This window comes from Lygodium microphyllum, chromosome 25 (genome assembly GCF_053477565.2).
Source record: "Lygodium microphyllum isolate KBCC chromosome 25, Lygodium_microphyllum_v1.1.10, whole genome shotgun sequence".
Classification (NCBI taxonomy): Eukaryota; Viridiplantae; Streptophyta; class Polypodiopsida; order Schizaeales; family Lygodiaceae; genus Lygodium; species Lygodium microphyllum.
Genome location: NC_141159.1, coordinates 32,696,517 through 32,714,833, shown reverse-complemented (window position 1 = coordinate 32,714,833; position 18,317 = coordinate 32,696,517). Strand labels below are relative to the sequence as shown.

At 40.3% G+C, this 18,317-nt stretch overlaps 1 protein-coding gene across 2 annotated transcripts in view; it reads right to left on the bottom strand.

The window, feature by feature from the left end:
• Positions 1 to 1,372: 1,372 nt before the first annotated feature.
• LOC148014058 (pentatricopeptide repeat-containing protein At1g62350-like) overlaps positions 1,373 to 18,317 on the bottom strand; it is a 29,921-nt gene continuing 12,976 nt past the window's right edge. The window contains exon 3 of one of the 2 annotated variants that reach the window (XM_087666352.1): positions 1,373 to 2,200. In XM_087666352.1, coding sequence (XP_087522478.1) covers positions 1,751 to 2,200 — 450 coding nt within the window. In that variant the 3' untranslated portion in view covers positions 1,373 to 1,750. The remainder of the gene's footprint in view (positions 2,201 to 18,317) is intronic. The other variant, XM_087666351.1, reaches the window with a different exon arrangement.

Genomic DNA, 18,317 nt, shown 5'->3' with positions numbered 1-18,317 from the left:
AAGCATTCTTGAAAACAAACACTTGAGAGAGAGGGACCCTCCAATTCAATATGACTATAAAATCAAAGGTAGTGAGTTATGAATTTTATTTTCTACGTGACTCTAAAAGGTGAACATGCAGGTTCCAATTTACTCTAACAAAGCACCTCAAGCCTCAAAATTAAAGTAGCATTTACAATTTACAATGGCCTTCCCACCATTTCTTCCTTGGTTGCTTGTTAGCTCAAAGTATACTTATTGTGTGTGCAATGTTTCTACTATGTAGTCCACTTTGGGGGGATTCGTGCCTTAGCAACTTGTGTATTAATTCACATTATGGTAACATTTAACAAACATTGAATGTTACAATTTTACCAACACATTGAATTGACCTAAATCTCTATAATAGGTCTTTTCTAAGTTTGCTTTGATGTAAACCCCCCCCCCCACCCCCCCTCCCCCCCTCCGACACCAATTCAACTTGAGTTTAAAGCTCCCATGTACAACAATTGATGTGCCTCAATTAGTAAAAGCATGCTCCATCGTATTAATCTACCGTGACATAAATCTTTGCATAGGTCTTTTCTCATTTTATTTTAATGTACCCTCCCCCCCTTAGTTCAGCTTGGGTTTAAAGTTACTATCTACAAGTGATGTGGCTCAATGAATAAGTTACCATCTACAACAAGTGATGTGGCTCAATGAATAAATGCATGTTCCATTGTTCTGATCTACCTTCTCATGGCTTTTATGAGGTACTTCATGTTGAATCTCAACACAAGAAAAGGTAGCACTTCATCATTGGAATGTTTGCTATTGGCACATGTAAGACCACCCAATTTCCCAAACAAGACATGCCCCCCACAATGAACACATCACTCTCCATTCTAAATATGCATTACCCTCTACCTACATACTTTTGTTGTGTAATGGTTTTCTATTTCCTAGAGAGTCCCACAATGTGAATAGTTGTCTCATGTTTCTGATCAAAGCAATTGGGCTAACAGAATGTGGGCAATTACTCAATGACAACTACTGAAGGAATGTACACGTTCAAATTTGGCTGACCAAAAATGCAAAATATTACAAGCAAACCATGCTTTCTTTCATTTGAAACAAGGACCTTGCTTCAAGGTAACATGAAGTCCCAAAATTTATGCAAATTTTACTCCATAAGATTTAAGAACAATGTAATAAACCAAGTTTTGTGTTGTGGCTACTATGAACTGTGTAGACATAGCCAAAGTTAATTCTATTTTCCATTTCCAATTCTCAAGATGTTACAAAACAATTTCAAAAGGATGCAGTCATGTTCTAGCTTCAAGTTCTCCCTTCAATTGTGATTACAAGCTAAACTATAATAATCCCTCTTCTGGACAAGATATAGGCATGTTGAGGCTCTTTGGCTACTAAATACAAACCAAAAGCTCCATCCAAAATTTTACACACATCAATGCATGCATACCCACATACATGCATGTGGCATGTGCCCACATATGTGCATACACACAATTATATCAGTGTAGTGAATATATTCATCATTAGATGAACATTTAATGTTACAAATTAAATCAAGTTCCACAACCTTACACGCTTCACAAACATCAGATTCTTGCACAGCGCACGCATGAATGCACATATCCAAGTACACACACATGTTGAACACATACCCATTCTTGCTTGCATTTGCTGCATTTGCTGCATGTGCCCACATGCACGTGTACATACAAGAAGTTTTGATAGAGCATACTAGTCTGGTAAAATATATTTATCATGAGATGGAGCTTTCATCAAGCTCTGCAACCTTGTATGCTTCATGATGATCAGCCTCTTTGGCATTGTAGCACATATTAAGAATTTCATCAGGTTCCTCAACATGATATGTTTCTTTGTACAGTTTTCTGTATTTCAACCATAGATCATACTCTTTGAGTCTATCAAGCCCTTTTAAGAGGATCCTGTACATCAGCACATCACATGTGCCAGCCTCTTTAACTTCCTCAAAGACTTCAATAGCCTCTATGGCCATGCCATGACATAGAAATTCAGCCATAAGCTCTGAACAGAGTGCTACAGTTGGCTTTATTCCCTGCCTTTTCCAATCATCCATCACAATGCGACACTGAGCTGCTCTTTTATGTCTCCCCAAGCAATTCAGCATGTCCCGGTAAAGGTACGTGTCGGGCTTGTACCAAAGTTCTCTTCTAGCAACACAAAAGATCTGCATGTATAATACAGGATACCTTCTTGGATTTGCAGAATGTAAACTTTCTGGAGCATGACCAAAAATATATATAATGTCGAAAGAACTCACTGTGTTATTCACAAGAAAGCCTAAGCATACACACATCACAATCCTCGGTGTTCTCATTATCAAACTAATGGCTTGCAAGACACAGTCAAGCAACACATTACGCATTTCAAAAACCATTCAAACAATACATTGTTTCACTGAATAAACATTAGCTTCCCAAACTTAGGATTATACCCTGTATGCTCCAGTGCAATGAAAACTGGCTTCGCTTGATTGTTATATTTTTGTCACACCCTTAAATATAACCCTTAAAAGGAGTTACAGGACCGTTGATCAACAGCTATTGTGCATATCATGTATAGATTTATCCGGTGTATAGACAAAAAATAAGCATTTTATAAAACACAGATTACCCTATGAAAAACCACCCGCAAATGATTCTCATATGCTACCATCAGTCCTAATATTCTTTAATGAGCATTACTTGATCCATCACTATGCAATGACAAGGTCACTAATCTAATTGGTCCTGCGAATTGCAGGATACTATGGAACTTGTGACATTGGTTGGTCGGAGATGTCTGTGGATGGTTGACATTTATTCTTGGGCAGTCTAGCAAACTCTAATAGACAGCCATCTTTGAATCTTTCAACTTCTACAGTACAGTTTCGAATCAGTCTGATCATTGGACTGTAAACTTTCATGCTAACTTAATCTTGGACAAGCTTATTTCAAGAGCTCTAACAAACGAAGTTAGAAACTATTCATCAACATGATCGGCTAAAAGATGTAGCTGAATCCTTTCATCACTGTACCCTGGTAACTTATAAGGTACACACAACTGCTGTTGTCGCTGCCTTAACAGTCACCATCACACCCGTACCTATCACCCTCCTCAAACTGCCACCTTCCCTGCCTCCTTTGCACCCACCCTTCCTGTTCCCTCCTCTCCCCCACCTGCTGTTGCCTGCTGCTGCACATGCAGCTTCCAGTGCTGCCCATGCCACCAGTGGCAGCCACACGACTGCTTGCACCACTCCCCTTCTGCCTTCTTGCATCTCCTCTCCGCCTGTTCTGCCCCAACACCCCTGTGCCAGCCTGTTTTTCCTGCATTGCTGCAACCGCCGCACTCTTCCTCTCACCCTACAGCCCTTCTCTTGGCTGTATTCGTTCTGCTGCTTACCTCTGTAGCAACCTGGCACAACCCAAGGTTGCACCCAAGTCCATGATTGGCTCCATTTTACCTTGCACATTGGCACATCACACATAGCCGAGACCGTGCTGATGGGGCAAGGTATCTTTACAGTTCATCTCAACTCCACAAATGCAACACGGGAACTATTAGATAGCTCACTAGTGATGTCCAAAGTGGATTATCTACATGGTTCCTTGGTATAGCAGCTTCACAATCCACAATTTGAAGCTCCACCATATGTTCCCATGGTACCCTAATACTCTACACAATCCAAGCACTACAGTGTAGTATTGCCTTAACCAGGGGAGCCTCTTGGGTATAATGTATGAGCATGCAATGCAAGAACACAAAACACAATGAGAAGGGAAGAGAATAGTGCAATGAAAGAAGAGAAGAGCCTGGAAGAGAGAAAATATGCACTAAACCCCAAGAGGATGCTGAATACAATGTGGACTGATCAGTCCCTACATGCAACCCAAAGCGTCTACAAGGGCACTGGAACAGGCTGATGAAAAAAGGCAGAAGGCAGCACCAGTTGACAAAGGAGAGTCCCAAATGTCAACGTGTGCTGAAGCTGCAAAATAAGAATAAATGACCAACCATTGGAGACTGGCTACAAATAATCAATAAGGTGGAAACTGGCCAAACTATGCCCAAAAAGCTGGCTGACCTAATAAACAGCAATAAAACAATCAAGGAATGGTGTTGCCAATAGAAAAAGCTGGTCGACCTATCTAGTCAATGTGAAACCAATCTCCGACCACTAGAAAAGAAACGCATTGAGCTGGATAACTGGATCAGCCAATGTGAACATGTTTGCAATCATGTGTGTCTTGTGCGGTCATCTTCTGCCCGTGAGCCTCAATCTGAGTCTGATGAGGACATGAGAGGATTCCTACCCTTTCTCAGTAGTCTAAAGGTTTTGGCACTTGTCTTCAACATCAGCCTCTCCATATTGTACCTTCCCTTTACATTGCATGATCATCCACAATCTTTATACAAGGGCGCTTACGCATGTGAACGATTTTCCCACGAGGAACATTGTCCAAATGGCACCTACTACATGCGCATTCTCATCATGTAACACACTACTCTTTGCATCTCCTTGTGCAGAGTGGTTCCTAAGCAGTCTCAACCGATGGTTCTTCCCACCACACCATCCTACTTCATCTACTTCATTACCGCTTCCCTCATCATCGACACCCTCAAGTGGTTGGGATAGCTTGTTTGTTTTGTGGTGTCTTGGATGCAACCATCCCTTTTCATTCTCTCCACCGCGCTCAATAACTTCAAAGGCCGCAAACCACATCTATCTCCAAAAAAAAAAAGGTCAATGTGGTTCCATTCGCCTTTGCAAGACTTGGTAGGCCACTGGGCAACCGACGTGAGCACCCTCTATCTGATGCCTTGGCCTCTTTGGGGTGATCATTTGGACTCCCTGATAAGATAACCATCGCCTGTGTAATCTTGGTAGTCCACTCGACAGCCAATGTGCACCTTTTGTTCGATGCCCTAGCTGCTTTAGGGTGGGATCCCATGGGATACAAATGGACTTGAGCTTTTATTCCAATCCCTTCTTGGCTCCAATTTTGGGCCTGAGAGGGGTGTTGGCTAAAAATTCATTACATACTGATTAGCTCTTTACAATAACCCCAAAATAGTAAATTACCAAAAGTTTCATTAAACAAGAGCGGTTCTAGAGAGTTTCTATGTCCCATATGCAAAACCCTAATTTGGGAAGATACTTCCACATCTATAAATAGACAGAATGCCCACCATTCAGCCCATCCTTGTGTGCAAGTTTCTCACTCCCACATGCAGATTTCAGCTATCAACCACCTTCCCTCTACTATCCAGCCCCTATCAACTATAGCACCATCCTTCCCAGCACCTGTCATCTCCATCCATGTTGTCACCTTGATGCAAGGAGGCCTCATGCTCCTGCCTTTTCAGCTACCAACTATCACCTGCAATTTCCTCATCATCGACATCTAGATCAACTTGCATTTACAACCGCAAACTTGGTGACAAGCTAATCTCCATCTCGCAACTAAATCAGCCTACGTTTTTGTAGCTAATGTGATCGCTTGCATCATCCTCCACTTCCTCTACTGTCACCTAGGTCTCCTACTACCTTGGTGATCAATGTTTTGCACTTCCCCACACTCTAACCACTCCAATTGGTGGTTACAGCACTTAGGATCCATCTCCAATAGATGTCATACTCCAATACTCTTCAACTCTATCCTTTAGCATTCTGTATATTCTTACATTCATTTACAATATTCATTCACTTTAAAGTTCTTCCTTCCTCTCTTTCCCTATTTGTGTTTATTTCTATGTTTGAGTTTTGCCTTTGGCATTTAGAATTTGAGTTTTGCACATCGCTATCTAAGGCTTTGTGTTTCAGTTGTGGTAGTACTTTCTATGTTTCCTTAGTGCAAACCATAGCATATCTTCTAAAACCAACCTTCCTTCCATGAAGGGGTGATACTAGCCTAATTATTACTTAATTACAACAAGCAATAATTAATGAAATACTGAGACACAAACATTTACCAATCAATCTTGGACATTGGACACCCTATTGGCCCCAAAACTCGCATCCCTTTCGGTATTTCTTTATCTTTAATTGCAATTGAATTCGAATACAATGGGATTCCTTCAATCCCCTTTGCAATCCAAAAGCCCCTTGTTGTCAATAATGACTAGCAAGTCTTCAAACTGATTTGCTTAAACAATCAACCTTCACCGACTCCTCAGGAAATGAGATTTGCCCCAAACTCGAATGATGGCCAGTCTCTCACTCGAATCTTGCTGAGAATTAATTCTCAGCCCTGAAAATTCAAGTCTTGAGGCTTCAAAATTTCGGAACGCTTTCCGAGGTTGCTGTCAAACCCTTATTTCTGCCGTAAATTAGGGTTTACAACAGAGAAAAAATACAACTTCTCAATCTCCAAGGATTAAAATGCTTAAATCTTCGAAGCAAGGTTGGGAAATGGTTGGAGAATCAGAGAGAATGCTGAATAGAGAGAAAATCCATACTTCCATCGCGAGAAAATGGGAGAAATCAACTGCAGCCTTGTCTAGATAGCCATGAAAGATATCTCCATTGATAGAACATACCAAATATGATGTAGGATATTTGTTCGGCTAAAATAACCCTCAAAGTGTTATCACGTACCACTATAGTCTCTTCAAGACATATCACCACCTCCTGAAGGGTCTCTTGCTAGCTAGAAATGGCCCATCAACTATTGTAGCAGCTATGGCAACCTTCCCCCTCTCTCTCTCTCTCTCTCTCTCTCTCTCTCTCTCTCTCTGTGCTTGCATAAGGCTAGAATGACCCTCTCTCTCTTCCCTAGCCTCAAAACCATATTTTCCACTTGCATGGGCAAGTTTTGCCCAAGTGGCAACCTTCTAATCCCATTTTCCAACATTATTTGCATTACTAAATTAATTTTCAACTTTAGAAATCTGATAATTAATTTAATAATTATTTTAATATCCAAAACTTAGTCTAACCAACCAACAATTACATTAACTAGGCCAATTCATCTCCCAAGTGTTCTTAAGTATTCTTTAGTCCCCCGAATTGGCATTAAGTACATATAAATGCCAAATCCCTAGTATCACCAACTGACACTTATGGACCAGATACCACCTAGTGTTTGTGCAACATTACTTAGGACAACTTTTGCCTTTGACATCAACTAATTTCCTTGGGTCCTTGGCTCGTGAATATGAAATACATGTGCAACATATACTTAAACATTTGATGAAAAATTAATCCAAATGTTAAGGAAAGCAAACAAAATCTCACGTCCTCATGACATCTTCACAGACCCTTTAGGCTCCCTTGATAAGATAACCTTTGTCTCTATAGCTTTGATAGGTCCTTAGGCAATAGACATGCACCCTTGGCCCAATGTCCTCGCTGCTTTGGGTTAGGACACCTCCAGGTAATTAGGGGTTCAGGCTTTATTTATAGTCCCTAGTTCCAATTTTGGGCCTAAGAGAGGGGTGTTCAGCTTTAAAAATGCATTATAAACTTATTAACTCTTTATTAAGCCCCAAGGTCCCATTATTATCAAACTTTCATAAAAAAGAAACACATTCCTAGAGAATGTCTATGTCCCATAAGCCAACCCCAATTTGGGAGGATCCACTCATCCATAAATAGATAGATTGCCCACCACTTAGCCCATCCTTCTTTTGTAGATTGTTGGCACATGTCCTATACTATCCACACCCCTTCTGATGGAAATCTCGGTTCAAGGTTGCTGTTCAACAAACTCTACATCTAAATTGTCTCCCATAGATGGCAACTATTTTCCAGCCCATTGTCATCATTCTACAGGCAGCATTTTGCCGCTGCCCACCTGTTCAAGCCTCCACTTACCACTCTGCAACTATTGCTTGTTGTTGAATGTCCACTGCTGCTGTTAGCCTGCCACATCATCAAATCTGCTGCTTTTTGCAGCAACAAGTGTCACTTGCATCATCCTTACTATTTTCAATCTACTATCTACTCTTCCAAGCTGTCCAACTTCATCTAACACTATTCCAAACTCTCTAGATCTGCATTTGTTGCTTACCATACAGTTTCGAAGGCTGTCCATTGCATTTCAAGATCCATGCAAAGGACCATACACTCCAACTCAACTCTCTACTGGGAGTTAAAGGTTTTGTATTCACTCTAGATAGTGCATTTACTACATGAGCATTGTATTTATTCATTATTCATCATTCAACATGAGAATTGTATTTATTCATTATTCTTCATTCATCTTCTATATTCATTGTCTCTAAGTTACCCTTACACTACTAAGTTCTTTTATCAATATGTGCTATGTTGTATTACTGTGTTTGTTATTTGAATACAAGTATTTCTTTACACTATATATCAAAACATGAGACACAATGGAAGTAATACTTGCCTTTGATTTTTGCATATAAAAATGCAATGCATAGTTCCATTGATAAGGCTTTATTTAAGGTTGTGGAATGTAGTAAGAAAGTGCCTCCTATTTTGCCAAACATTAATGTGGCTAATAAAAAGTAGCAGGCACTTCAAAGATCACAAAAGAAGCAAAAGTGAACAGTGTATTGTGGTGTTTTGAAAAGCCAAGTTTGAAAAAGATAAAGGGCAAAGAGAGATTGTATTTGAAGATGAATGTGCATTACTATGGACCTTTCCAAGTGTTGAAGAAGGTCAATGATGTTGCATATAGGCTGAAATTACCTCCACATTGCCAAATACATAATGCCTTTCACATAAGCTTATTGAAACCTTTTTATGGTAATGTGCCAAACGACACATCTGTTGAAATTCAGTCTAAGATTGAGAAGCTAGATAGTACCGAGCAAATTTTGGCATATAACAAAAAAAAAGATCAAATGTAAAATTTCAAAAATATTAACCAATGGATGATAAATGGATAAAGAAGGGTGACTAGACAGTCATCCTCAATTGTTGCAGCTTTACCTCAATGCTTTTTAGTTAGAGCCTAGATCGGACTCACTCAAATTCAACAGAGCAAGGATTCAGAGCATTGCATGATGCTCAAGGGGAGGTAGCACTTCCACTCCTATAGGGATGGATAGCTCTAGTGTATAGTGGATCTCCGATATATTCAACATGCATCTAAGGCATTGTTGCTGATAGTATGTCTGCCATGGGATCACTATTTAGTCATGGTTGATTGATCAAAACACTTGTGATATTTTAATAATCAATACATTCCATGAGGTTCTAAGAGCAGTTTTAGATTCGTTTTGTATGTTGTTTTTAATTATGCTAGCTGAAAATTTTCAACAAGTGTTTGGCAATAACACAATAAAGCAATAGCAACCGATGTTTTTTTAACTATGATACCTTATGAAAATTCCATTGCAATACCTTATGCTTGTGGCACATTGCAATGCCATTTGGTGGATGACTATAAGGATTTCAAGGGGGAGGTCTTCCACGGGGACTTCTATTTTTTATGCTTTGTGTAATATCCCGAAGGCGTAGGCACGCGTGAACTGCCCAATAGAAGATAATGGAATTATTCTTTAGATAAAAGCAAAAAAAAATTATTTCCCCTCTCCTCCAGCCGACTATCGAGCTGCAGGAAGAGGGGATTAGTATGGTGGACAAGCTCCTTGCTGGAGCTTGCCAAAGCTTGTGCCCATGCCCGCTGACACGCAAGGGAGGGAGGATCCCCCTCCCCTTACCTATATAAATGGGGGGGGGGGGGGGGGGGGAAGGGGGGTTTTGAAAGCGGAAGGACAGAGGGACGCGCTGCCGTAAAAACCAAAAGGGCACGCTGTGTAGAGACTCATGAGGGAGAGAGTGAAGTCGTCAGATGCTGTGCTGCCATGACGCTTCGCGAGAGAGAGAGAGAGGTGGTCATCGCGCTGGAAGAGACGCCGCCGCTGCAGTCCGACCTGGCTGCCTTTCTTCGCCGCCATTTTTCGATTGTCCCCCTCCCCCGTAATCTCTAGAAGCTTCTAAGGGGGGGCCTCTATAAGCCCCCTTTCCCCCTTCCAAAAGGTTTATCCTTTAAGGCTACTTTTTTCCCCCCTTGGAATTTCCCCCTTAGGGCTCTTTAGGCCCTTTCTATACCCTCTTGTTTACCCCCTTAAAAATTCCTCTCTAAGGCTCCCTTAGGGCCTTTCCCCCCCCCCCCATAAAAGGTTACCCCAAAGGGCCTTTTCCTCCCCCGTGTTTTAAATCCCCCTTAGGCCCTTTCCTATAGCCTTAAGACTACCCCCCCTGAATTCCCTCCTAAGACCTCCCTAAGCCCTTTTTCTCCCACCCTCTCAAAATCCCTCCCTAAGGGTTCCCTTAGGCCTTTCATGTCCTTTTTTCTTTTTCCTCCTAGCCGTGGTTCATGAGGGATTGTCAAAACAACCCCTACCCCCCTGGAATTTCAAAGCCTTCATGTGCCCTTGCAAATAACACCCATCCACGAAATTTCCTCCCTAAGGACCCTTATACTCCCTTTTGTTTTACACCTTTTATTCCTCGTTCGTGTGAGTCTTTATAAGGCCATTAAGCCTTTCCCATGGCTTTAATGGACCTTATTCGCGAAAGATTTTGAAACACCCCCTTTTCGAAATCCCTACTTCAAGGAGGAAGCCTTCTAAAACTACTTTCGACGGACGGTGCAAGTTATCGCAAAAGGGAGCCACGGTGGAATTTCAAAAAGAAGTTGTAAAGCTGCATCCACGACGGAAAGACTACAATTGCGATGCCTCCTAAGAAAGCCCAAGGCGCAACCGCAGGAGGATCGTCTCCTAACATCCACGTGGACATCTCACCCCAAGTCCAGGTTTTCATTCCTAATTTTTATTTGGTATTGTTATAATCATGCGAGGATAATTGTTGGAAATAAGGATGCATTTTTCGTCTTAAATGCTTTAGGAAATTGATAAGCATTTAGTCCATATTTACCCAAAAAAAAAAAAAACGGAGTTAAGATAGCGTACTTCGTTTAAACATGGAAGTATAAACTGCATATCGCATTATTAAGCCATATCTTCTTCGCAATGAATCATCATGCGAAGTGCTAGGAATCCTTAGGAAAGTGCAAGGCATGAAATGATTCTTACGATGCATAACTCTAGGCAATTATCATTTGTCAACTGCATAAATTATCAAATAAAAGGTTGCTTGTTTAGCATGAATTTTGTTCGCAAGTTATAGGAAGATTAGTTGGAATTAACCTAACCTATATCTGACCTTAATCGATAAGTTAGGGTTGAAAAATCAAGTTACGCGTAGACAACGAGTCATGTGTTTATGAAATGTTAACGTAACTATCTTCAAGAGTTAAACAAATTGGCACAAACCTAAACACCTAAACCCCGGAGTACTCGTTTAGAATGAGTTAAATTCCAAGAAATTCACTAAAAATTAATACGTGACCTAATCGTACGTATTGCTAAAACTGAAACTCCTATACCCTAAATACTTGCCCACATTCACCGAATGTAGGGACAGTGAAACATATTTGGGAAGTGATCTAGGGTTTGTCCCTAAGAATCTTACAAGATGGAACTTGGAACCCTAGGACTGACGACATCAGCCCAATGTAATCCGGAACAAATTGTTTCGTAACTCCACTCGATGAGTAGAATAATCTCATAGTTCGATGTGACACTTGCGCAACAAGTGCGGAGTCGTATGATCTTGTGATTGGATCACAAGGGAACGGCCAATTCTCGCAATGAGGTTGGCAGGTCCTTACGCAAGTTATCTTGCAAGAGGATGAATAATTATCCTAATATAGTATCTTTCTTGAGTAAAGATAATTGTTTGGAAACAAAAGACCAGCCGATAAACCGAAATAATCTATGAACTTAAGGTTTGACCAAGTCGGGTTAGTAGGGTATGCCCTAACCCAGGATAAAGGGGATCTTGCCAAGTTGCAAGTCAGCCCGGATCAAGTGCTGAACGCATTCAAAAGGAAGGATTCATTCCTTAGCAGTTTGCCAACAAAAACGACCAATCAAAATGTTTGTGCTTGTTACAGATTTAAGAGCACTGTTTGGCTTTGTTTGATCAATGAATTAAAAGATAAATGGATATCTAATACTTCAGGTTGAAAGCCTGAAGGAAGAGGCAGCTTCAGTTATCCCCAACTGCTTGCCTAACCCTAACCAAGGGGATTGTTAACCGCGCCGGGAAAGTGGACCGAACCCGCCGCGAGAGGTCTCTTCGTTGAGCGCTACTTGGAGCAGGAGGACGCTTGGGTGCCAAGGGGGGCTCTGGTCGTAAATCCCTCACCTTCCGGGCCCTGCACAAGAGGCTAACGTGACTCGGGATTGGATCTCGAGGCCCGCATACTAGTTTACGGGCGGAATCTTGGATTGGTGATCCCTGTGGATTGCTTGATAGCCTTCGGGCGAATTGTGGATAAGCCTACGGCTGGATTTTTTGTATTTCAAAGATAAATATGATAACCTGTTAATAAGGAACGTGTTTGACATTGTTTTTCTATGTCAAGTGATATAATTACGTGGAAGAACCAGTGCCTAACGGGCTAATTAAAAAAGCTGATTGATACATGTCCAACTAAATATGTTAGGTAATTAAATAACTAAAACAACCCGAGGAAAGTGCGGTGAATGTGGCCATAGGTCCGTCTTACGGATGGGTAGTCTCGGTTGGCCGAGAACTTTTCTCAAATCACGACGGACAGCCAGAAAATCGTCAAGAACACGCACAACAAAAGCGTTGACCTAGAGTTACAATTGATCCCGATTTACGCTGTTTTAGGGGAACGGAATGGGACTATGCCTTATGGCAGAGAGGTTGAGCTTCGCATCCCTCTCGTTTCCCATTCTCCTTGAACCAAGTGCAGCGTGAATCCGCTTTGGACCTGGTGTTTCTGCGTAAAGTAGTTCCATTGGGTCCGACGCTAGTTGCCATTAGAAAATGACCAATAAGGAAAACCCTAATTCGGGTCGGTTCTAAGTGGGAACGGCCGGAATACTTCCGCTACGTGGCAGACGCGGAAAGCCCTAGATTGCAAACCCCGTAACATTCCATGGGAGTGCCGAGCGAAGCTTTCTAGACATCCTTTCCAATGGACTGCTAAGACGTGTCCTGAAGATACAAGTGGACACGTTACACTTTGCTTAGTATTTCGTTTAGATATAAATTAAATGTGTAAAGATAAGGTGAACATGTGATGTGCAAGTCAATTAAGTCACAACGATGAGCCAAGGACCCTAAGTTTACCATGGATATCAAAGGTAAAAATTATAATAAGTTAACTTGATTAGGCACCAGTAGTGTCGATTTTGGTATATGGCATTTAATTGGTCAATAAATGTCAAGTGGTGACATTAAGAACTAGCTAAAAACTAGACATTAATTAATAAAGTATTGCCAATTCAAGGACCAATAAATGCATGGGTCAAATAGCCTAGCAAATTTAATTGGCACTTCTAATTTCTTGGGCGAGGACAAAGGGCTGAATTGATTTTTTGAATTATTAATTCTAAAAATTAATTAATTAAAATGGCTGAAAACTTTAATTAGAAGGCTGCCACTTGATAGAACCTTCCCATGCAGTGAGAAAAGGCTGGTTAGGGGCTGGAAAGACGATTTTGGGCTGTGTGGGAGCGGAGGAGAGCAGATCAACTGCTGTACCAAGCCATTCTAGAGCATTTACAGCTAGCTGAACACCAACCAGCTACAAGCAACCTGATCAGGGACCTCATTTGCAACAAGCAACAGCCTGAAGAGGCTGTCTAGAGCAGGGTGATTGCATCTAGAGCAGGTGCCAGCAGCATTTATTGCTGTCGTCAATCAGGGCAGCAGCAGACTTCAAAATTTTCTCTTTCCTCAGCATACACTTCCATTCTCTAGCTAATTCTCAACCATTCTCAACAGTTCTCAACCATCAGATTTCAGCCATTGAAGGTGGACACTAAGTATATTTGCCGCTATAAACCCTGATTTATAGTAGAATTTAGGGTTTACCAGTAACTTGAGTCCCGTGCCAAAGAGTTGCAAGCCTGGCACTTGGAATCAACTGCTGGAAATTGAGCATTTTCAAAGATTCCAAGAGGTCAGCCCATCCAAAAAGGGTCAATTGAAGGCCAATCTCCTATCAAACCAAGGGACAAATTGGTTCCAAGGCTTGCTGGTCATTTATGACAACAAGAGGCATCAGATTTCAAAGGAGATTGAAGCAATCCAATGTACTTCTTTCAACTGCAATACAAGTTAATGAAATACTGCAAGAGGCACCAATTTTTGGGGACAATCTAGAGTCTATAGTCCAAGATTAATCAGTAACATTCATATTTCAATTTATGTGAACTTATTGCTTGCTGTAATTAGTGTATAATCAAGTCATTTCCCACCTTTTCAAAGAAGGAATGTTGGACTCATAAGACTTCTAACACTTCCTCACCACTTCAATCTCTAGAGCAACCTATGCCATCAATCAAGAAGTGGGCTTCGCAACTTGCTCCACGAGACATTTTGAGTGTTGATCAAGTGGAGATCGGATCAATCATTTCAATACAATGTGTTAAAAGAAAAGATGGATCCACCCCTGCCCCTTTCAATCATGACCTTTGAACTTTCATAAAATAAAATTTATGATTTTGACACATGCAAACGTTTAAAAAAAATGACTAAAATGCGGATTGTGGCCACAATTTGATTCCAACTACAATCCATCAATCAAGAGCAACACTTATGACTACCAATTATGACCAACAAAAAATCTAATCTCTCTCTCTCTCTCTCTCTCTCTCTCTCTCTCTCTCTCTCTCTCTCTCTCTCTCAACCATAGCTTCATTAACATCTTCCAACTTATAACTACAAATTCTTTCATATTGCAAGACATTAAATCTTATTTAGTAGAATATCATGTAATCCTTGTTTTCCCTTGATAATGTGGCATTCTCGTATATTGCAGTATCCACCTATACCTTTGATCCTTATTAAATGCTAAGAGGTGTAAAAGGTTTTTACATCTAAACACGCACTTTTATACACAATAATGTGTGTTCATACGTGGGGATAAATAAATCTAACAAATCCCCCCTCGAGTATGGAAAAAGAAAAAGAGAAGGCCTTACCTCTAAGAGGCAATGTCTAATGCTATACAATGATTCTAGAAAGGAGATACATATGTCACAAGGACGTGAAATTTTGAAATGCTTTAATCTTGCTAATAACATTTGATTGAATTATTAATCAAATGTACAAGGTTGTTTAGCACATGTGATACACATGGCAATTAATTCTTGGTAATAGGCCAAGGATCCCGAGGATGCAGTGGGTGTGCCAAAGGCATAAGTTGTAATAAGTTATGTCTAACACGAGTCAGATTTGGGCCTAGACTAATTTATTGGCCACTAGTGTTGGTGGTGACATTAGAGACTAGGTATTAATTAATTAATTAATGCCAATCTAAGGGCTAATAACTACTTAGAAATACTTGGAAGAAAAATTGGCCTAGCTAATTTCATTATTGACTAGTGAAATTGATTTTTTTAGCACTAGAATAATTATTAATAAGCTGAATAATGCTAGAAAATTTGATTAGAAGGCTGTCACTTCGCAAGACTTGCCCATACAAGTGGAAAAAACATTTTTAGGGGCTGATGAAGTCCATTTCAACCATTTGTGAGAGAGAAGGAGGCTGTTAGAGAGCAAGGAGACGGTGGTGATATGATTTGTAGCCACCAAGGATCAGTCCTACAACATGTGATAGCAATTTGGAGCCCTCCAGGAGCAAGTGACAGTAGCCCAAGGTCCTTTTGGTACAAAGGACAACATAGAGGAGGGAGCAATAGTCTTTTTGGTGATCCTAAGCTATAGATAGTAACTTCCATGGTTGTTTGAGCGAGGCAGCAACAGTTTTTCAATATTTATCGCGATGAAACTCTGAAATTCCTCTCTCTACAACATTCTCTCCCATCCCCCGACCATTTCTCAAGTTATCTTGGCATTTTCCAATAGTTTGAACCATCAAAGAAAGAGATTTCAGTCAATCTCTGCTGTAAACCCTAATTTACAATAAAAATTAGGAATTTAATAGTTGCCTCGGGATGCATGCCCAAAAGTGAGAGCTTAGGACTTGAATTTCAACCGCTGAAATTGAAGAATTTCAAGGAGATTCAAGAGGCCAACCAACCAATATCAGATCCGAGGATGAATTTGTCTTTCAAGGAGCAAGGTGAAGGCCAATCCCCAAGTAAATCAATGGGCAAATTGGTTTGGAGGCTTGCTGGTCAATTTTGATAGCAACAAACATTTGGATTAGAGGAGGAGATCAAAAGATTTTAGTTATACTCCTATTTGCAATATAAGAAAGAAATACCACAAGAGGCGCCAGTTTTGGGGCCAAGTGGATGTCCAATGTCCAAGATTAAAGTGATAAGTATGCATTTTCAATTTATGTGAATTTTATGCTTGCTGTAATTAGTACTTAATCAAGTTATTTACCACCCTATCCAAGAATTAAAGCTAGTTACACATAAGTGGGAGAGGGAGAGATGCGCTATGAGAAAGATCTTGACTTGATCTACCAAAAAGCTCAAGGAACCAAAGTGAGGCATGGTTTAGGAATGCATGTGCATGGCTCAAAGGCTGATCAAAAGCCAGTGTGGCTCAAAGACACTGGGCACATGACCAAAGGCCAAATATATGGATATAGCTTCCAAGATAAGTCAGAGATTGATAAGTGGTTACAATCCCCCTCTAAAATATAGCTCCTAATATAATCATACAAGGAAAATACAAATCTTTTTGAATAAAAAACCAAGTAGAGTACCCCACATAATAAGTGTTTGGAAAGGTCTTAATACATGCATTGGCGATCAATGTCTAATTCCAAAACACATTATTTATTTAGGATTTGATTAGAAAAGCATATTGATAGGATTCAGCATTGCCAAGAAACAATGATTGAACAGATACATTAAGGGCCTTGTCAGAACTAGTAGGTAGCTCATTAGGGTCACTATATTATAAGGTATTAGCAGTAGTATATTGGGCATGTTGCTGGTCTTGCTACTCGTCTTTTTTCTTGTAGCATTGGTCAATAGTGTGGCCAATACACTTGCAATATTGAGACTTGGGCGATTGTTTATTGGTGTAGAAGTCTGCCTGTACTATGTCAACATCTTTGTTGCACCTTTCGTTGTCCAAAAGGATGGCAACCATTTCTTCGAATTTCGTCTCTCAAGCCACCTTGAGAATTGTCACACTTTCATGGAATTGTACTGTTTTCATCTCACTATTAAGAAGTATAGCCTTTTTATCATCATCATCAAAACAGCTATTGAGAGTGATCAATTGTTGGTAAAGAAGACTTAAATGATCAAGATACTACTTAAGAGTCTCCAAAGGATTGTAGCATATACTAAACAATTGCATCTTTATAAATAATGTGAAATTATTAATATCTCCCACAAATATGGTTTGAAGGTCATCCCATACCTCTTTTGCCATTTTTGTAAGATCAAGGTGATAAAGAAGGTTGTCAAAGAGGTTGAACCCAATGATGGCGAGTTTACTTTCGTTTTTCTCAAGCCATTTTTGATAAAGTTGTGTGTTGCCCTGAACATGCTCTAGCTCATTAGTAAAGACGACTCTCCATGCGCCTTTTCACATGAGTATGAGCTCAATCTTTGTCTTTCAAATGGAGAAACCAACACTCAAGAATTTTTCAATTGTAATGCCATATCTCAACATCTCGATGGTAGATGCCATGGGGAGAGCTCAAATTGAAAAAGAACAAAATTTTGATAAAGAAATTTGAAGCAAGTAAGCTCAATTTTGAAAAGCCCTAATTTTAATTGGATAAATGATGGAAACTTTTGATAAAAATCAAAAATCCCCAATTTCATGTGAACTGTCTCTAACAAGCTAATATTTCGATTTAATTAATTAAAGTTGAAGCTTTTAATTTTGAGCTTAACTCTAGATGACAAGCCACGTTGGTGATGAGATAAATCGAATCTGACAGCACAAGAGCTATCATCAATTGACAAGAGTAAGGCGATTGCTGCAGGGCAAGTAATGGATTATTGAGCAACGTGAATCCAAATGCAAGAGTAGGGCGATTGATGTGGTGTTGTGGGGCAAGTGATAGAAGTAGGGCGATTGCTACATGCAAGCTAAAGAGTAGACAACGCATCAGAGTTGAAGCACATAGATAGACAAGCGGAATAGGCCACGTAAGCTTTTTCTTCTTCTTTTGCTTCTTAAATACTAGGCAAACTTCTTCTTTTTCTTCTCCTTCTTCAGCTTCTTCCTCAGTTGTTGCAGATGTTGTATAATGGACAATACCAGGACTAATTAAATGGACTACTCTGATACCACTGTTTGGTATGGAGCTCATGAAGATAGACCAACAGGCTAT